The 21,599-nt window shown below is 45.2% G+C and overlaps 1 protein-coding gene across 2 annotated transcripts in view; it reads left to right on the top strand.

Annotated features, from left to right (window-relative positions):
• INPP5K (inositol polyphosphate-5-phosphatase K) overlaps positions 1-21,599 on the top strand; it is a 90,697-nt gene that overhangs the window by 12,208 nt on the left and 56,890 nt on the right. For both annotated transcript variants that reach the window (XM_088453845.1, XM_088453843.1), the window contains exon 2: positions 12,123-12,192. In XM_088453845.1, the coding sequence (XP_088309971.1) occupies positions 12,131-12,192 (62 nt within the window). In that variant the 5' untranslated portion in view covers positions 12,123-12,130. The remainder of the gene's footprint in view (positions 1-12,122; positions 12,193-21,599) is intronic.

Raw genomic sequence — 21,599 nt, 5'->3', positions numbered from 1 at the left:
GTGGGTTTAGCCAATTTGCCAGGCTAAACCTGGTGCTTTTTTTTTGCATTCATTTATTGAAAATAAATGGTGGCACAGTAATTTTGTACAAATGATGTGTCACTCACAATAAACACCTCAGCGCTAATGAGCCAGTAATTCCAATACCAGTGCAGCAGTGTTAAAAGAGGTGATTGCCAACCTCACAAGCATATACAATAGAGAAAAGAAACTGTGCTCTGATATTTATGTTGGGACATAGGAACAACACATTGATATGTTAAAAGAATTTAATGCTTAAGATAATAATAATAAAAAACAAAAACACATGATAGACACAATAAATATGACAAATTAGTCAGCCTGCTAGAAGCTCATAAAGGTATGTAGCAAACAGGAAATTGACAAGCATGCAAATATAGGAGTTGATCAGGCTCCCAGATCTATACACACTCTCCTGTGGTAGTGACTACACCATATACCTGTATAGGTGTGGGCTATATAATGCTGTAGCAAGTGAGTTTATTAAGGCACTAGTAAAGCCTGTAGCCACTGATTCCCAACAATGTATCAATGATGATATTAGTGGAACCCGTTGAAAAAATGCCAGTTTTGTATCAAAGTCATAAATGGTGTGGCCAGTCTCAAGTATGGATAATGAGGCTGACCATATATTCCAGAAGTAAGCCTGTATATAGCGCGTAGAAAAGTACCCTATTGTGCAATAGACAGTCACGCAAAATTCTGCTGGGTACTTAAATATTTGAGGCTGTCAATAAGTACCTGTAGATAGGGACCATGCCGTCCTTTACACAGAGGAGATTGGAACTGAGAATTGTCAGTGCAGTTCAGCAAAATGTGCAAAGTATTGATGTCCGACAGGTCTAGAAACCGCTTGTTTTTCTCTTGTTCGGTGTCAGCACCCGTCCCGTGCTTACAGCCGCAGGGACCTCTGTCAGCAGCCACGTGACTCAGGTCCGTATCTGGAGTGGACACCGGAGGATGCTGATAGGGTAATGGTCTAGCGGTGGTTCAAATCTCACAGGAAAAAATTGCAGGCTAATTTTCAATGTAGCGGCACCTGGTTCCAAATGGGTAATAGCTTCAGTGGCTTATATGGAGAGCAGCAACGCGTTTCGGCTACTACTGTAGCCTTTTTCAAGCTGTAATGCTCCCCTTCATGGCTAAATGATATATATATAGTGTATCAGAATGGAGCCTATTGGGTAATTAGATAATTGTTTCACTAACCATCCAACTCTCCTTAACCCTTAATGATCGGTTCCAAAGAGATGTGTCCATATCATTTATCAATATAGTCTTAATATTCTTTACAACATCTTAGACACAATACATTCAATGAATATAAAAAAAAGAAAAATATTTATAGAAGCAACTAAAATCATTTAGTAATAAACGTATAATAATGAACATAGTACGCATATATAACCATGTGCATAGAACACGTGTGTGTGCATACATGAGCACACCTATTACAGCCCCCATATGTCAACATGTGTGACTATATGTTTAGCTGTCTACCCTTATGTCCCAACAATAAACATGACAGAGTAATATAAACCATCGGAGGATATATAATATATTTAGAGCTTTATTAATGATTAATCGAAACATCGCCTGTGCAATGTCAACTACTTGGTGATATCCCGAGTATTGCACCAAAAAAAATGGAAAAGAGAGAGACAAGAAAAAATAGCCTATCTATATCTAACAAACAAACATAGGGCCTGATTCAGAGCCGTTCGCTATTTGCGGTCGTTCGTTTAAAAACAAGGGGTGGCTATTCAAATGTTCCGTACGCACATTGCAGTCTGTTCACACCTCTAAGTCTGAACGAGCGTGCAAAACATACGCTCGTTTATTTGTTAAAAACGCCCCCTGGCCGCTCGCATCCTACGTCATGTCCGCTATTTATTAGATTAATCGAGTACATCGACCAGCGTATGAACTGCTCGCTATTCTTGTGGTTGGTGTTTGCTACCACAAATTTGCGAGCAGTTCTGGCTCTAAAATAACCCAGTGACGTGGTCAATGACGCTGCTGTTTTAAATATACACACCCATAAAACGCCCGTTTTGACCTTTAAGCACGCCTGCGTTCGGATCTCCACTCCCCATTTTCAAGCACCATCCCCTGTTACCACCCACATACGCCTCATTCTGTCACTCAAAATAGCAGGCACTCGCTATATAGCGTACAAACGATTTTCGGCCGCACTGACTGGTTCGCGCATGCGTACTAAAAACCGTACGCATGCGCAGATGTGCAAACATCGCTCGGAACGAGCGTACTGCCGCTATCGAGCGGCTCTGAATGAGGGCCATATACCTGAACCATCGATGGTCACCATCGAACAATAGCCTTCTAAATTCCAGTATATTGTTATCATAATAAATTGGACATAAACTGGAAATAGGTAAATAAATGAACAACTAGATTAGTGCACATACTATAAGAGCGCATATGCATATATACAAATACATGCATATAAGCATATACATATATATACACACACACACACACACACACATGCGCACGTACATACATATATGTTAATATTGAATGGTGTTAATAAGTATAATGCTCATAATACTAATGGTAATACTGATGATATATTAGCATCAGTAGTGATACTATACTAATGGATGAGCACTAATTGTTCAAATATCAATCTTGATGGAATTGGTTGATTAATTAGAAACACCTGATATTAGACAATGTGGCTGAAAATATAAAAATGGGACTATCTCTAATAAGACCCAACCGATATATCAGAGAGAAACACTATGGGGAAAAGATTAATAATAATAATATCTGGTCATCTTTCTAATAGCCCAGAACAACTCGGGCGTATGTGAACCGGGTGCAAGATAATGCACATACCCACTGCAAGCAAAGGATAAAGTAAAAAGGAAAGGGCGATGTGTCAGACAAAATTATTCAATAGTATATCAACAATAGACAGGCAACGACATTTGCCACGGAATATATGAATAATTAACAGTCAAAAATCATTTAGAACGTGAGTATGGTGGGATAGAAAAGGGAATAGTAGAGGGTAGGGTGAGGATGAATTTATATGAGTGGGAGGGAAGGAGCAAAAGAAATGGGGGGAGAAGTGTAAGAAGATAAGCCATATCTGAATAGTGTATTTATATATAATTATATGGAAAGCGTTGAATCGAAGCTAACCAAGGCCTGGGAGAGATGAATTTTGAGAGGTGTACCAGGGGTTCCAAATGATATGAAATTTCCGAACAGCATTGTTTTGTAGACTGGTGATATAGTCCATATTTGCTACAAACCAGATTCTGTTTATTAGCTCCTGGCGGCTGGGAGTGTGTTTGAACTTTCCAATTACGAGCGATTTGAAATTTGGCTGCGCAGGAAACGTGAAGGATTAGTTTATTTGTAGTGTTGGGGATAGAATCAATCGGAGCGCAAAGTAAAAGAGTAGCTGGAGAAAGAGAGAACGGAATGGTAAGAATTTGGGAAAGTAGGGTACGGACCATGTTCCAGAATGGGACAATCAGGGGGCATGACCACCACGTATGAAAATAAGTTCCGAGTTGACCGCACCCTCTCCAACAGAGATTTGAGGTGCTGGGGTAGATTTGATGTAAACGCTCTGGCACTAAGTACCATCTGGTATATACCTTGTATGAGTTCTCGCGTATGGCCACACTAATGGAGCATTTAGAAATAGTCAAGCGTATAGTGTCCCATGCTTCTTCCCCGAGAGAAAGGCCAAGATCTGCTTCCCAAGCCTGCTCATGTGTTTCGAGCGGAGGAGGCTTCAACGCCAGTATGAAGTGGTAAAGGTGCGAGATAGCTCCTTTGTCATTAGGTCTATGTATGCATAATCTCTCTATAGGTGTGGGGTTAGGAGGGGAGCGGGTGGAGGGATTCGAGCTAGCGAAGTGGCGGATTTGTAAATATTGATAGTGAAGTTTGTTGGGAATTTTATGTTTGTCTTGAATGTCCGAACATGATCTAGGTGAGGAAACTTCAACTATATGGTTAAGCCTAGTAATGCCTGCTGAAATCCAGGGGGAAGCCACTGTCTGGGATAGACCAGGGGGGAATGCAGGGTTGTTCCAGATGGAGGTTAGAGGGGAAGGGTGTGGAGAAAGATCCAGTTTTTTATTAAGGGAGTCCCAGTTATTAAGTGTCAGTGCTATAGTGGGGAATAAAAGAGCGGATCTAGGTCTGTGTTTACGGGGCGTCCAGGGTAGATACTGGGTGTACACCCACCAAGTCGCTCTCCAGGTCAACCCATCTCTTAACATGGCGAAGTGAATGCCAGGCGGCCAACTGACTTAATCGGGTTGCATTATAGTAGGGGTGCAGTGAGGGTAACCCCAAGCCTCCGTCCCAGGGACGCTTAGTGAGTATGTCTCGACGGATTCTGGGTTTTCGTTAGTTCCAGATGAATTTACAAAGTGCGCTTTGAAGTGTGTTGAGGGTGTGGGAGGGGATAGGAATAGGGAGAGTTTGGAATAGGTATAATAGTTTGGGGAGAATGTTCATTTTCACGGCGTTGATACGACCTACCCAGGAGAGAAAATGTGTTTGCCATTGTTGTAGGTCTCTCTGGATTGAGCTAATGAGGGGGGGGGGGGGTAGTTGGCTTTATATAGAGAATCATAGGATTTAGTAATGAATACTCCTAGATATTTGAGGGAATCTTTTTTCCATATGAAATTAAAATTTGATTGCAATATTGACTTCATATTGCCGGGTAGATGTATAGGAAGGGCTTCGGATTTGGTATGATTAACCTTGTAACCAGACAGGGAGCCATATATAGAGAGTTCTCGAAATAGATTGGGAAGAGAGGTGAGTGGTTTTGTTAGCGTAAAAAGTATATCGTCTGCGAATAGAGATAGGGTATATTGAGAATGTTTAACCTTGACCCCAGTAATATCGGGATTGGCCCGTACACGAGAGGCGAGTGGTTCAATAATAAGGGCGAATATGAGTGGCAATAGAGGGCATCCCTGCCTGGTCCCATTTGTTATTGAGAAGGAGTCGGAGATCAGGCCTCCTGCTGAGACCGTAGCAGAGGGATTGGAGTAGAGGGCTTGGATGGCTTGCAAAAACTGTACTCGAAATCCGAATTGGCGCAATGTTTGGAAAAGAAAAGGCCAGGATACCCTGTCGAAGGCTTTCTCCGCGTCCAGAGCAAGCACCAGAGAGGGGAGTTTGTGAATATTAATATAGTGGACTAGATCGATTGTGCGCCTAGTATTGTCTAATGCTTGTCTGGACGGGACAAAGCCCACTTGGTCGGGATGGATTAAAGAGGGAAGAAGGGGGTTTAGCCTATTTGCAATTACCTTAGCAAAGAGCTTTAGATCAGTACTAAGTAGTGAGATGGGACGGTAATTAGTCACTAAAAGGGGGTCCTTATTAGGCTTCGGTATGACAGTTATGGTAGCTCTAGTCGTGTGCGGATGAAATGAGGAACCTTCTAAAATACAGTTGAAAGCCACAGTAAGGTGAGGTATCAAGGAAGTTTGAAAAGTTTTATAGTAGGACATTGGAAGTCCATCAGGACCTGGCGCCTTCGAGGACTTTTGTGTTTTGAGAGCTGAAACAATTTCTTCTGCAGAGATAGGGTCGTTTAGTGCGGAAGAGGTGGCGGTATCAATTCGGGGGAGATTACAAGAGGCCAAATAGTCCGCAGTTGAGGTGTCAGTGGTAGTGTCATTTGTTGGGGGGAGATTGTAAAGGCGTTCGTAATCATTTTTAAATAAAGAATTGATAGTGGATGGACTATAGTGGCTGATGCCACGGTCATCGTTTAATGCTGGGATAGCAGTCCTGGCTTTGCGGGCCTTCAATCTATTGGCCAGTAGGGAATCAGCTTTATTGCTCTTTTCATAAAATTTTTGGTTGAGCCAACGTAGGGCCTGTAGAGTCTTTTCAGCATTAAGGGCATTCCTGGAGGAGGTCAGTTGGGCGTATAGTGAATTAGAGGGAGTACATTTATGAGCGGTTTCAAGGCGTTGAACCTCTGCGGTCAGGAATTTAATTTGGGACCTATGCTCCTTATTTCTAAAAGAAGCATAATTAATGATGTGCCCACGAATAACAGCTTTATGCGCTTCCCATACCAAAGGGGTGCAAGTAGGGCCGTTATTTAAGGAAAAATAGTCCTCAAGAGCGGACTTCACCTTTTCCTGAAATTTCGGAATGGTAAGCAGAGTTTCATTCAAACGCCACGGGGGTCGTGAGGGTGGAACATCAAAAAAATCGAAGGACGCGGTGACGATGGAGTGGTCTGACCAAGCATTAGACAAAATAGAGGAGTCAACAAGGTGTTCACTGGCTGACGTACTACATAAAATAAGATCTATTCTCGAGTAGGACTGATGAGGTATCGAGAAGAAAGTAAAATCCTTGGATGAGGGATTAAGGGCCCTCCATGTATCAAATAGACCCGATTCACTGAGGTGATTATTTAGAGAGCGAGTTGCCGGGCAGGGTCGTGTTCTGGTAGGGGTAGGACCTTTATCAAGCTCGTGGTTAAGGACTGCGTTGAAGTCTCCTCCGACAATGAGGCTACCTGTCCTATATTTGTTTATTTTAGAGAAAACAGACTTGAAGAATGATGATTGTTCTGAATTGGGAGCATATATATTAACAATCGTGCATTCTAAACTGCCTAATTTGCCTGTCAAAATAATATACCTCCCGTCTGAGTCTGTATGTACTGTGTGTAAAGAGAAGGGGATTTTGCTATTGATCAGTATCGCTACTCCATTGTGTTTAGACCGACTAGAAGAGTAGTATGCGGTGGGGAAACTTTTAGTATGTAGTGAGGGATGTGACTGCGCTTTAAAGTGGGTTTCCTGGATTAGAATAATCCCTGCCTTGAGATCTTGGATAGTTCGGAAGAGCGATGAGCGCTTCTGAGGGGTGTTTAAGCCCTTGGAATTAAGGGAGGCAAAAGTTAGCGACATTTGGTTAGAGCGTGATACTCAATGTGGATAATGTAGGTGGAAGAATCCTGGTTCGCTGAGAGGTAGAAAGAAAAAGAAAATAAAGACAGAGGGGGAATAAATTAAAAAAAAAAAAAAAAAATAAAGAAATGAGATATGGAGAGAAATTAGAAATGTGGAAGACAAGGGGGAGAGAACCGGATGGGAATTCCCCGTGTCCAGCAGGGGAAAACACACTCGGAAAGTGGGACTAGGTAGTCCAGGAAGGTAGTAGGGAAGGGAATCCGAACTACCTTTAGGTAACTTAATTAAGGTAGGTTAGAAAACAAGTAACTGTATGTACTGAAGAATGCAGAGAATAGAGGAGAGAGATGAGAGTGTCAGAGAGCCTTGGCCCTCCAATTGTGGTTGTGTAGTAAAGGTAAATGAAGACCTAGGGACGTCTGAAGAGATGTCAATGTGAATTGTCAGAGGGGGGGGGGAGAAGACATATAGGAGAGGAGCCCAGATAAGGGTATACTTATTAAATATAACATCAATTATAACTTCATATAAAACATACATAAACATTTCAAATATGTTTGTCAGATATTCTTAGAAACAATGAAAGAATAGAATAATATTGCTCGTGTGGGACCCACATGCGAAGTCCTAATGAACAGAGCATTCCTGTAGCTCCGATGGAGTGGTAGACTTACTAAAGATATAACTACAAGAGGCAACGTTGATATATATAGCAAAAAAGTTCTACTATGAATCAATAGAACAGGTAAAACACCTACAAATATCTTAACGCATAGTATTATGATTAGGAAAAAGGATATGAAATGGCTGTCTGTGTAGAGATTCAGGACCAAGATTAGGATCCCATGGCGGAGAATGGTAGTCTCCGCCCAATAGTAGTATGTTTCTCGGAAGCGTGTTCAGGTATAGCGAGTGAACCCAAATGGGAATAAGAAACAACATGTAACTGTAGTCATATTATATGTCCTCTGAAGTAGTTGGAGAGGGGCCGGAGTCTTCCAAATGGGAAAGAAAGTCTTTGCCTTCTTTAGGGTTTCTGATGATAATTGTTTTGCCGTTGAAGTCAACCATTAGTTTGAAGGGGAAACCCCATCGATAACGGATACCCCGTGCTCTTAGTGCTCTCGTTAAATCTTGAAGTTCTCTGCGTTTCAAAATTGTAATGGGGGCCAGATCTTGGAAGAATTGTAGTTTGATGTGGTCATAGAGAATATGGGGTTTTCCACGTGTTGGGGCCAAGACTTTTTCTTTGTCCTTAAAACTTAGGACGCATATGACTACATCTCTTGGGGGTTCACCTTCTCTTGGTTTAGGTCTCAGGGCTCGATGGGCTCTTTCAAGGGGCAGCGAATGGGGGGATAAGTCAGGGAGAATGGTGGAGAACATGTTATGGAGATAAGTCTCTAAGTTATCCGGAGAGACCGATTATGGAATATTTCGTATGCGGAGGTTGTTTCGTCTTTCTCGATTCTCCAGATCCTCATTCTTGGTACGGAGACCAGCGAGATCCTGGATAATGTGATCGATGTCCCTATGAGTCTCATTTTGGAATTTTTGAAGGGTGTCTTGGCGTGATTCTAATTTAGAGGTTCTTGTAGAAAGTGAGGATAGGTCTGATTTGATCGAGGAAACTGCTTTATCCAACTTAGACTCTAAAGATTCTTTGAAGTCAGTAATAAGGGATCGCAGAGCCATTATGTCTTCTTTTGTGGATAGAGCTGAAGAGGGTGTGTCCTCTCCCTCTGTATGGGGAGGACTGGGGGACGGAGGGTCGGCAGCCGCCGATGACTTGTCACCTTTAGGAAAGTGTTGAGAGATGTCACCACCCACACGTTTTCTGGTGTTAGTATTTGACCTGTTCATAATGGCGATGAGGGGGAAGGTAGTTAGAGGTAAGTATGGTGACTGAAAGGACTCTATAGGCCTGGTTGAACAGCGACAGAGGACCTGAGATGGCGGACGTCTGCAGATATGCACAAAGTGTAATTGTGCGGCCTTTGTTAAGAAAAGAACCACAGGAGGGCACTGCTCCAACACTCTCAGGGAGTCATTGCTTCAAGTTGTAGACACATTTATTTCAGTATCATAAAGCGGTTTATATGCGGCAGTGAAGCTCTGCTGGAGTCGGATATGCGTGTTCGCTTTAGAGCTGCCTGTCAGCCCAGCCAGTGGTGTCTGAGAATGAAAAAGTGTAGGGGCCTCTAGTAGGTGCAGACTTTGTAAGAGGAGGTGCAGACTGTGTGATATAAAGTGTGGACAAATCAGAATCTGCACTTATCCATATCTGCTGAACCCGCCCGCCAGGCCGCGTCCACTATAAAATCTCTTTTTTATATAATCAAATGTTCAGTTTATCGTGAATACACTCACCCTTCTGATTAGTAGCAGGTGACCAGGTGACGTAACCAGGGTGGGGGAGACCCTTGATGTTAGAGCAGAGTGTGCGTTGATGTAGTTGGCGGAGCGCAGGTTGTAAAAGGGTCTGCCAGTGGCGTAAGGATTGTCAATCCAAGGTGAGTAACTCAGAAGGGGAGAGAATTACAGTGGAGGAAGGGTCCAGCAAGAAAGGTGAGTCACCTGATGGCCCACACGCTGCAGGGCAGGGCTGAGAAGCAGGTCCGACAGGAGGGAGGCAGCACAGCAGGGGAGAGGTAATCAGGAGAGGCTGTGAGCAGACTGGTGTGGTCTGAAATGCAGGCCAGGCTCCAGGGCCGTTTGCAAGATGGCGGCCACCCGCGATTCGCGATCCCGGCCGCGGCTGCTGATAGGGGGCCTCCTGGCTAAATATCTCCCCTCCAGAGGTCCACACACCACCAGGGAAGTCCAGGGAGAGGACCGGGAGGTAGCGCCGGTATTTGGGGCTAATAACGGCTAGTCGCAGCGCCGCCGCCGACCTGCGGAGCTCCAAAATCGAGCCCCCGGCTTCTGGAGGTGAAGTAGGCCGCGAGGCTGCAGGAGCCAGACAACACTCCCGGAGCTCAGGTAATGAGTCAGAGGGGTAGTAGGGGAGCAGGAGGTGCGAGGGGAACCACTGGGACAGCTGGGGCAGCAGAAATGGGGTGGTTTGAGGCAGCTTTCTGGGGAGCTCTGGAGAAACACAGCCTCTCTGCTTACTAGTCAGGCCACGCCCCCTAAACCTGGTGCTCTTGAGCACAACAAGCATGATTATTGAGTGCCCAAAACAATTGAATTGTTCCGTCGGGCACCCATTAATTTACACCACTCAAAAAAAAAAAAATTGAATCGCCCCCTCAGAATGTCAACATGGACCAAATATCGACAGACAATTTTAGGGTTAAGGTTAGTTTGGATTAGGCTTACATTCAAAGTGAATGTAAAATTGCGATGTCAGCATTGTCAGTGTCTCCATTTGACATATCGTCATTATGTTACACCCCTCAGCACACACGCAGTAACTGTGAGATATGAATGTCATGGGAGTGTCATCCCCTAGGTCACTATTGTTTTACAAAGCTGATGGCTATAGATAAATGGCTAGCAATGAGAGATTGATGGTGTACCCTTTGTTCTGTGCGTAGTAATGGCCAGTGTATTCTGCACCTATGTAACTGTTTAATAACAATGATTATCTGGCATGAGGACACCATTACCAAACAACCTAAAGCTGGGTACACACTGATAGATATATCGGCCATTCGTTTGAACGGGCGATATATATCTATAGTGCATCGCCGGGTGTGTACATCGTATATACAGTATCTGTGAACTACGTCGTTCACAGACATATCCGATCTGCTGTGCAGCACAGCAGATGGTCGATATATCTGAAAGCTCTATCTTTCATCTGCTGGTATGTACGGGCGACCTGACGATTGCCTGAACACATGCTGTAGGACCTGGCAGTGATTGACAGATCAACTGGGCAGGTGATTTAAATGCCTGCCCATTTGAGCTGTCAATTCCGGCACATCGGGCAGACTAATTGGGAAGTGTATATATACTTATCAATTGTCAGGTCGGTCGACCTAGTGTGTACCCAGCCTTACTTAGGCGTTTAGGTCAGTGAGCCCAACCTGTGTATCGGGACTTTAAGTAAAGTTCCATAATCTTTTTTTTTGTAGTGGTCACCTGATTGTCAGCAATATATAGTATTATATTGCTGTTAGAACTGTGGTACACTGTCCTAAAAAAGTTCAACATGTCTTAGTGATGCTTCTGTAGCATAAGCTACTTACTTACCGTTTGCCCATGGCAATTAATGATGTCTGGTGCAGTAGCTGAGAGTCATTACAGTAGCATCCCATGCAGCAGTACGGTACAGTAGAATCCCATGCAGGAGTACGGTACAGTAGCATCCCATGCAGCAGTATGGTTCAGCAGCATTACAGTACAGTGGCATCCCATGCAGCAGTACGGTGCAGTAGCATCCCATGCAGCAGTACGGTACAGTAGCATCCCATGCAGCAGTACGGTACAGTAGCATCCCATGCAGCAGCTGTGAGTAAAACTGGGAGGTTCTCTCACATCACTGTTTAAAACCAAACATTGTTTCCAAATTGCCATATGTAGCTAGGACATAAACTTCACCCCAAGGGACTATTGTTGTTATTTATTATTTATAAGATGCTATAAAGAGTCTTCAGCGTTTTACATTGGGGTTTGAACAAATGACATAATGGACAAAGAACCAGGATTTGCATAGTGCAAAGTAGTGCAGAACAACAGCTTACACAGAGAGCATAAAGTAATTAGTTGTACATTACATAGGGGAAAAAAGAGGAGGGTTGGGGACAAACAGCAAGCTTTAATAGGCTTTAATACTGGGCAGGCGGTACATATGTCTACTGAAAGGAGGTAAATAGGAAAGTATAGACATGAATACATAGAAAAATAAGGCACTGCATCTCATGAGAGATCAGAATATACAGGGGAGGGGGCAGACACAGAGGGCGACACAGACTTGGGAGAGGGGTGTTTGTGTGTATTGATGACCAGTTCTAGTAACATCTTCCACATGTGCACTGCACAAACCTGTAATCTGACATTCACTTTTACATCCGCTTTCCTCTAGCGTTCTGTATATTTCTGTCAGTACCGGCTAAAGGATGGCACAGCTTTTATCTCTAGGCACTCATGCCTCTCATTTCTTGGAACTGGTATTACATTTGTTTTTCTTTTATCCTCTTTTAGGATTGGAAATGGATCCTGACAATCTGTGCCTTGATGCATTGACGTTAGATCCCAAGCAGCTGAACCTTCGGTAACTATGTCTTTGTGTGGTATTGAAAGTGGAACTGCATTTGGTGCATTTCGGCAGACGTAAGATATGGCTCAGGAGATTGGAGACTCCTGACACTAAGGGGGTAATTCAGTCATCGGGTGTATGGTCACCATGTGCAGCTGCGCACAGTCCAGAGAATTGCAGTACCTCAACATCGCACATTTTCCTGCCCACCTGCTTGTTGTACGAAGGGAAAATATGAGATGCCGGTGACTGCGAGATGCCAGGATTCTGACTTTTTTTCCCGGCATCTCGCATGCCATGGGCGCTAATTGAATTGCTACCTAAGATGATTACTTTGAATGCATTCACTATAGTGTTTACACATTGCACTATGGGCCTGATTCAGAGCTGAACGCTCTGACCAGAGCGCTCGCTCTGAATCAGTGCCCTCCTCCATGAAAATGGAGCGGCCTCCTGGCCGCTCGCATAGCTGTGGGTGACCACCCACAGCATATGCGAGCCTCCATGATGATGGGCTTGCGACGGAGACCCTGCGCTAGGGTCTCGCTGCCGCAAGCCATGGAGTGATTTTGGCTCTATCACTAGTGATGTCAGTGGGGCCGGCTTCAGACGGTAGGCGTTCCCATGGGAACGCCTCCGTCTGGCAGGCACGCCCACCAAAGGGGGCGTGCTGTCAATCAACATTGACAGCACGCCCCCTTTGGTGCGAGACCCGGATTGACAGCACGCCCCCTTTGGTGCGAGCGGGTCTGAATGACCCCCTATGTGCCTGACGCAAGATGGAAGCGATGCAGATGTTATGCAGTTGAGCTATTATCTGTAATCTGCGCATACGTCTGAGTCTCTCTCTCTCCGTCTGCACCAAGCTTCATTATCAATGTTACTCGCAGGGAGGATTTATTCGCAAAGTGAGTGACAGACAGGGACCATTTGTGGGCGACAAGGGGGGGTGATGACTCAAACGCAGGTATGTCGTGACCATTTTTGGGCAGTGTCTCGGCCTGCGACTGCGATCCCATAGGCAGTGAAAGTGGCTCCGGCGTCTCAGTTATTAAGGCTGCTATCTTGCGTGACCATAGAGTTACTCAGAAGTCCGATTATCAACTGATCTGCGACCATTGTGGATCTGTGAAGCCGTCAGTGGGCGTCTCAAATCCCACTGCCTGCGACATTTGCATATTTTCGCATAGCCGATGCATGCAAATTCACAGCTGCGGTGGCATTAATATTAGAGATGAGCGGGTTCGGATTTCCACGCCAAGTTCGGATTTTTACCGCCAAAAATCGGGACTCGGAAAGAGGCAAAACGTTATTTCTAATTCAGGGTCCATAGGGTATCCACAGGATACCTTGGGGTATAGGTGATGACGTCAGGCATCGGGCACCATAGAGTTAAGTTTTCAGCCTCCCAGGATGCACTAGGGTCCCCCTCCTATACCCCGCCCCCGAGCCAAGGCATCTCAGTTTCGTGTGGTGCCCGGCCGGAGTCTGATGCACCTGCTAGAGGGGGGCTTAGAAGAGCCCCTGAAGTTTTCTTCATTGCAGCTGTGGCTGCACATCTGGAACTACAGCATGGACAGTCAGTACTGACGTCCATGCTGTCTTCCCTACACCCCTGCCGGTACCAGAACGCCGGTACCGATCCGGGAATGCTGGTAAGCATCTGGGGTCACAGCTAGTGGTGACCCCAGATGTTTTGGACCATGGCCGGATCCAAGGGGGACAAAGGTAAGCAGCAGGGGTCCCGCGGTGGGACCCTGCTGAACATGGTCCAAAAGTCCCCAGGCAGGGGGCTCCCTGGGGGCTGGCTGCAGCGTGGAGCCAGGTATTAACCTGCGCTTCCACTATTCCCCTGGGACAGCGGACCGCGGTAGGGCTGCGGCGTCCCAGGGGTTAAATGCGTACCAGGGGAGTGCGCCTTCCCTGTCTCACAGCCGGCGCCTCCCCCGCTGCACACAGCCCTCTCTGCACACGCCGACTGGCCCTGTGGCAGCGCTTCTCCCCCAGGCCAGCCTCCTCTCTGCTCCTCGGCGGCCATCTTCAGAATGCATGGTGAACGCTGCTGGAAGTCTGGACGGAGGCATCGTGGTCTGGGTCCCCCCGCATACCTCTCCTCCGCTGTGGTCAGGTCTGTGTATGCAGCACTGTGTCCTACCAGACTCTGTGTCTGTGTAGTTGAGTATCAGCGCTGATAGTGCAGGATTTATTTTTCTGTGCATTGTATGTGACTGTGCTAGCGCTGCTGCCTGTACTTTTGATTTCTTACTGTCAGCCTTATCACTGTCGCTGTTCTTTCTGCTAAAGCCCTTGCGGTGCGGTGCTGCAGGGTGGTCTCTCGCTATACTAACGAGTATTGTGAGAGGGGTCACATACTGTCCCCCATCATGTCTGAGAGTGACTTTCCTCTCCAGCTTCAGTGTACTACGTGTAAAGTACCTATAGCGGAGGAGGAGGGTAGTGCGGAGGGGCTATACCGGCAGTGGTTTTTATTGGCGCGGCCAATTACTGTCACAGCACTGGTACAGGAGCCGCCCTGGGCTTGTTTCGCTAAGGCGCTTACAACCTTGGTGGGCCAGTTAGCTCCGCAGCCCGCGTTCTCACAGATGGGATTGTCCCAGCAATCAGTGGTGTTGTCACCCATGCAGGGTTTCCGACCAGGAACCTCTCCGTACTAAGGAGGCAGACGCTAGGTCCAAGGTGTATATTCCTGGACTTATTCGGGCAGTCCGCACAGCTTTGGCAGATCCTCCGGTGTCCAAATCTAAATATGCCTTTTTTAAGGATATTAAGGGTGACGCCACAGTGTTTCCTCTTTAGGGTCAGTTGGTGGACCATTTAGAGGAGGCGTGTAAACAGCCTGGCAAACGATACCAGCCACAGAGGCGTTAGGTGGTGGCTTATCCGTTCGCGGATAATTATTTTTCTAAATGGGAATCCCCTCCACAGGTGGATTCTCATGTGACACGCCTAGTCCGTAGTGCCACATTACCCATGCCATCCATGTCTTCCCTTAAGGATGCTACGGACCGCAAGGTGGAGATCTGCCTAAAGTCCGTTTATTCCCTTGCGGGGGGCAGCTAGGCCGGCTATGGCCATTTGCTGGGTTGCCAGAGCTATGGAGCGCTGGGCTGACACTTTGGAGGCGTCCTTCGATTCCGACTGTTCGGCTGAACAGACGGAGTTAATCGCAATCTCCGGGATTCGGCCACTTATATCAACGAAGCGGCCTTGGATATCAGTACCCTGGTGTCTCGCATTTCTTCGGCAGCTGTAGCTGCTCGTCGCACCTTATGGTTGCGATCTTGGAAGGCGGACGCTGATTCCAAAAAGGGCTTGAAAGCGTTGCCTTTTAACTGAGAAGTTCTATTTGGTCCGGACCTGGACAAAATTGTAGCCACACTGGCGGCAGCCAAATCGGCATGTCTCCCGTCTGCTGCAGTTCCTTCCGGTTCAGGTACGTCTTCCTTTCGGCCTTATAGGGCCCAGGGTAGGCCTAAAGCACAATCCTTTCCCCGACGGGCTGGCCCAAAAAAATCGGCCAAGCCCCGGAAGCAGGCCTGGAGTACCAGGCGTCCGGCCCCTAAGCCAGATAACAAGCCTGCGGCCTGACGGTCCGGGCCTCCCTTTGGGGGATCCCAAAGTGGGAGGCCGCCTGCTGCAGTTCGCCCGGTGTTGGTCAGTCACCACGACAAACACTTGGGTTCTCGAAGGTGGTTTCTCACCGGTACGCCCTCTCCTTCCAGCACAGACCCCCGTCTCGGTTCTTCACCACGGGTCTGCCATCAGACCGGAACAAAGCCTTGGAACTGCGGAAGGTTTTGCACACTATGCTCCAGGCTGGAGTTATAGTGCCTGTTCCATTCTCCCAGAGGGGCCAGGGTTTCTATTCCAATCTCTTTTTGGTGCAGAAACCCAATGGGTCGTATCGTCCGATACTCAACCTCAAAGCTCTCAACGAGTCTTTGTGGGTGCCGAAGTTTCGGATGGAGACCCTGCGGTCCATCATTCTGGCGCTGGAACCTGGGGACTATATGGTGACGTTAGACATACAGGACGCTTACCTGCATGTCCCTATTCATTTACGCCATCAACAGTTCCTCAGGTTTGCAATCCGCAACGACCACTTTCAGTTCCGGGCGTTGCCTTTTGGCCTGGCGACAGCACCACGTGTTTTCACCAAGGTGATGGCGGTCATGGCGGCTTCCCTGTGGCTGCAGGGAGTCCGCATGTTACCGTACTTGGACAACCTTCTCGTGGTGGCAGGATCTCCAGAGCTCCTTCTACGCCACTTGGACCTGACCATTGCGGTACTGCAACGGCACGGCTGGTTAATAAACTGGCAGAAGTCCACCCTGATCCCGTCTCAGCGGATTCTGCACCTCGGAGCCTTATTGGACTCCGGACAGCAAAGGATCTTTGTGACGGGGGAAAAGATCTCTGCCTTGCAGTTGAGGGTGCGCAGTTGTCTGCAGGGCCGCCGGGTGTCTCTGCATTCGGCGATGAGGTTACTGGGCTCCATGGTGTCAGTATTCGACATGGTGGAATATGCCCAGTTTCACTCCAGATCTCTGCAGCACCTGATCCTGTCCAAATGGAATGGGCTGCCTCAGTCTCTAAAATCCCAGACGATGGTGCTCACTCCGGAGGTTCACCTGTCCTTAGCCTGGTGGTTGCAGACGACCCATCTCAACAGGGGTCGTCCGTTCTGGGTGGTTAATTGGGTCCTGTTGACAACGGACGCCAGTCTTCGGGGCTGGGGAGCAGTCTCGGGTCAACACTTGTTCCAAAGCAGGTGGACTCAGGCAGAAGCAGAGCTTCCAATAAACATTTTGGAGCTCCGCGCGGTGTTCAATGCTCTCCAGCAGGCACATCGGGTTCTCCAAGGTCACCCAGTGCAGGTCCAGTCGGACAACGCTACCACCGTAGATCAAGCGCTCTGTGGTAATGGCATCTATTATATTATAAATAATATCTATAAATAGTCTCAATAATTCACTGGTGGGCAAGAACTTGAGGCTGGGTGTTCAGGACCAAAGTCCTATGGATTTGAAAAAAGTCTAATACCAAAGTCTGAGAGTCCTTGTTATTAGGGTGATGTATATTTGTCCCAAATGATGATGATACAATATAATCGTGATATCACACTGGTAGGCGACAACTTGAGGCTGGAAATTCAGAACTAATAACGATGGATGATAATAGAACTCAGGTGGGCAATATCTGTCGGCAGAGTGTTCGCACGTGTAGACTTATATGTGTATATATACAGGTCGGCAAAAACTGTGGGCAGATAGTTGTTCACAATAATCCGTAGTCTAGATGTATGCGAATGTAGTCTCCTTCTCCGCTTTCCTTACCACCTCAGGAGAGGAACGTAGTATCAGAGTGACAGGTACACCATATTGCAGTATCTTAAGGTAGGAATAAAGTGACTTACCTGACCTTGAAGTCTGCTGGTACTGTGTCAATCTGTGTCCACAATCACTGCATGTTGGTGTTCATGAGGAGACTATGTTATAAGGATGACTAGGTAATCAATGGTATAATGACTGTTTATTCAACAGTATATAGATTACAGAGAAATACCCTTCAAACAGGGATTAGAATGTTTAAAAACACAAATAAGTATAAGTAAGTGACCCAACGCGTTTCATCTCTTCAGGAGACTTTTTCAAGGGCAAATGATGCTTGTACTGTGGAACCATCTATTATATACCCACCAAGAGACTGCCTCCTACTTCATTGTGACCCCTGTGTACCGGCGCCATACTTCCGGTATTTTACTTCCGGGTATTGAGTGCCGCGTGTATGAGGGGAAAGTTGCAGAGTCCCATACCTTAATTCTCCTCCATTGGTCTCCCCGGGCAGCGGCGCCGCACTTCCGGTGGTTCACTTCCGGGTTGCGCTCGCCGCATGTACAAGGGGAGAACCATGCAAGAGCGTGTCATATCACCTGACCCTGCTGTCCAATAACCGTGACGTGTTGTGTCATTGAGATGTTGCTCACGCCCTCTGGTAACATAAGATAGGGCTAAGTTAGGCTTGTTCCTTGATGTGTCCTCAAACTTGGCGGCGGCCATTTTGGGTTAGGTTTTCTTTATATAGAACAGCCATGATACATATTGTTGAAATGAGATCATGGAGTCGTCTGATCTAATTGTCTCCAAAAATGGCAGTGGCCATTTTGGATATATTAAATAACAGTTTACATATAATATAATAAATAATTTTTAACTTAGTTGTCAAACAGTATTAATGACTCATTTAAGTATCTGGTCAACACTATGGCAGTTGGTAAGAGTTCAGACCAATAACCTATAAGTGCCTTACTGAATAAGGCACTATTTGTGATGTCAATAGGCTATCAATCAGAACTATCAATGAATGTTGTTGCAGAAAACTTGGCCCTAGGTTTCAATAAATTGAAACAGATTGTGAATCATAGAGGGAGAGATAAAATAGGGGGATTGTTCAGAATTTTTAGATATAGTAATTATGTAATAGGCCCGAAATGAAAATCATAATATTTAAATTAGAAATCATATTAATTGAAATGGACTGGTTTCAAGGTTAACAATATCTTTAGCTTAAACCTTTTGGTATCTAAATGTATTAGCAAAATATATTGCTCCATACATAAACGAATAATACGAATAATACCCCATATTCCTTAATTTAGGGGTCTAAATTGAGTCCATCAGGGTAAAGGGTCTGTAAGTCATAGATCCATTTACTCTCTCTACGGTTTATGACATCTATCTTGTTTCCTCCCCTCCAATTATACATGACTCTGTCAAAACCCGTGAACTTGAGGCCTTTGGGATTGCATCCATGTATGACCCTAAAGTGTTCCGAAACACTATGGGTCTCTAAGCCCTTGTTGATATTTCGACAATGCTCGTAAATCCTTTGTTTGAGGGTTCTTGTGGTACGCCCCACATATTGTAACCCACATGGGCATTCAAGTAAGTATATTAAATTGTCGCTATCGCATGAAAGTGTACCTCTAATCGCATATTCCTTGTTGGTTTGGTTTGATTTAATTAAAGTTGTTGGTCTCGTACTTGTGTATCCCAACAGTTTACAATTAGAGCATCTCCCACAATGATAAAAACCTTCTCTAATGTTATTCCCATCAATGGTTTTCTGTCTTACATTTTTAGTATTGGTGTTATCCTTCAAATGATTGTGCACTATTTTCTGTTTTATATCTGGGGCTTTGCGAAATACTACGTTAGGTTTACCTTGTATGACGGTTTTCAAACAATGGTCCAAACTCAAGATAGGCCAATGTTTTTTCAGTATATTTTGTACTTTAGTGGATGCCCCCGAATAATTGGTCACAAAATAAATTTTCTCATGTTCTCTAGTCATGGCCAAAGGTTCTGTTTTAGAATAATTCAACAGTGTCTCTCTAGGTCTAGTTTCTAATTCTTTATATGCTCCTTCCACTATCTTCATATTGTATTTTTTCTCTTTAAATTTCTGTTTTAAATCTGACCCTTGCTTGGTGTAATCCTCCAGTGTGGTACAATTCCGTCTTAACCGAGTGAATTGACCCTTTGGTATCCCCTTTATCCAACTAGGATGGTGGTTGCTTTGTGCTAGGATGTAGCTATTTACATCTACTGCTTTATGGTGGGTCTTTGTATGTAATATATTGTTCTGGACGAAAATCTCTAAATCTAGAAAAACAATCTGTGTCTTACTGTAAGTTGAGGTGAACTTCAGATTACAATTGTTATCGTTAATGAGGGTCAGGAAGTTCAGTAGGGATGATTCATCACCCCGCCAAATGCACAGTATGTCATCTATATAGCGTTTCCAGAGGACCAAGTTAGCCCCGAGTTCCGCCCTGGACCAGATCGTATTGTCCTCCCAATGGCTCATGAACAGATTAGCGTATCTCGGGGCGAACTTGGTCCCCATAGCTGTCCCTCTACACTGCAAATAGAAATCACCCCCGAACCACATATAGTTGTGTGTTAGAATATGTCGTATCCCACGAAGTATGAAGTCTCTCTGTTCCTTATCCATATCAATATCCTGATTAAGAAAATATTGTACACTATCTATACCTAGATTATGGTCAATGACAGTGTACAGTGACGTCACATCGCTAGTTATCAGCCAAAAATCTTTTTCCCATTTTATATCCTGTATTGTTAGAAGAACTTCAGTCGTATCCCGAATGTATGATGGTTGTTTTTGTACATGAGCCTGTAGGAAATTGTCAATATATTGAGAAAGAGGGGAAGTGATAGAGTTAATACCGGAGGTGATCGGTCTTCCTGGGGGATTTGTGGTGTTCTTGTGGATCTTGGGCAGGTAGTAAAAAACTGGTATTACTGGATTGGAAGGGGTCAGGAATTCGTATTCATGCTTATTCAGGATCCCTTTGTCTTTCCCTATCTCCAAAAGTGTCTGTAATTCTTTCTGGAATGTGGTGGTAGGGTCTCCCCTTAGTTTCTGATATGTTGTAGTTCAACATACGGAGGGCCTCTGTCTCATAATCATTCCTATTCAAACTTACAATCCCTCCCCCTTTGTCTGCAGGTTTAACCACAATCTCCTTGTTCTTTTCTAGTGATTTCAGTGCTTCCCATTCCTCTTTGGATAAATTCGGTCTAGTGGAGCCTATATTGGGATCCAATTTTTTAATATCATCAAGGACTGCCTTTTCAAAGGTTTGAATGAAACAACCTTTCAGGTGTGTGGGATTAAATGTGGATGGTGGTCTTAGTCCACTATGTTTGAATCTATCTGCCTCTATTTTTGTATTGGTTTGTATACCTGTGTTCTTATCCAGAAAATATTTTTTGAGACTTAATTTTCTCGTAAAGTTTTTAACATCTAAATAAGTATGAAATTTATCCAATTTGTTAGTGGGAGCGAATTTTAAACCTTTGTTTAGAAGGGTAATTTGTGGTGTTGTCAGGGTACAGTTGCTGAGATTGAATATGCCCATTGGTTTAACATCTTTGACTGCTAAGTTGTCTCTAATTTGCTTTTTTTCCCCTCCCCTGCATCCTCTTCTGGTGCGTCTAACTTTCTTTTCATGGTTGTTTGGGGGTTTCCCATTTCTAAAAAAGAGTCTCCCCATTTTGGTACTTCGGGAAAAGGTGAATTTGTGAGTGTAACAGGGGCAACTTCAGTCAGTGTTTGGGTATTGGGTTGTGCTTTGGGTATGAAAACTCTTTTAGTTGTGTCTATTAGGTCCTGCCAACCCCTCTCAAATGACTGTCGGGCTAGAGACGATATGTCATCTGCATCCTCCTCTAGTACATCTAAAGAATGAACTGAGAAGCTGATTTCTGTAGTATCGCTATCCTCGGTCGATGATTGACTATAGACTGATAATTCTAGAAGATTGATCTCATTTTCTGATGGCACTGTAGTTGTGTGTATTCTAGTCATAAACT

Source organism: Taudactylus pleione, unplaced genomic scaffold (assembly GCF_031769625.1).
Source record: "Taudactylus pleione unplaced genomic scaffold, aTauple2 ptg000040l, whole genome shotgun sequence".
NCBI lineage: Eukaryota > Metazoa > Chordata > Amphibia > Anura > Myobatrachidae > Taudactylus > Taudactylus pleione.
The sequence above is the reverse complement of the archived record's forward strand: the minus strand, read 5'-3'. Positions and strand labels throughout refer to the sequence as shown.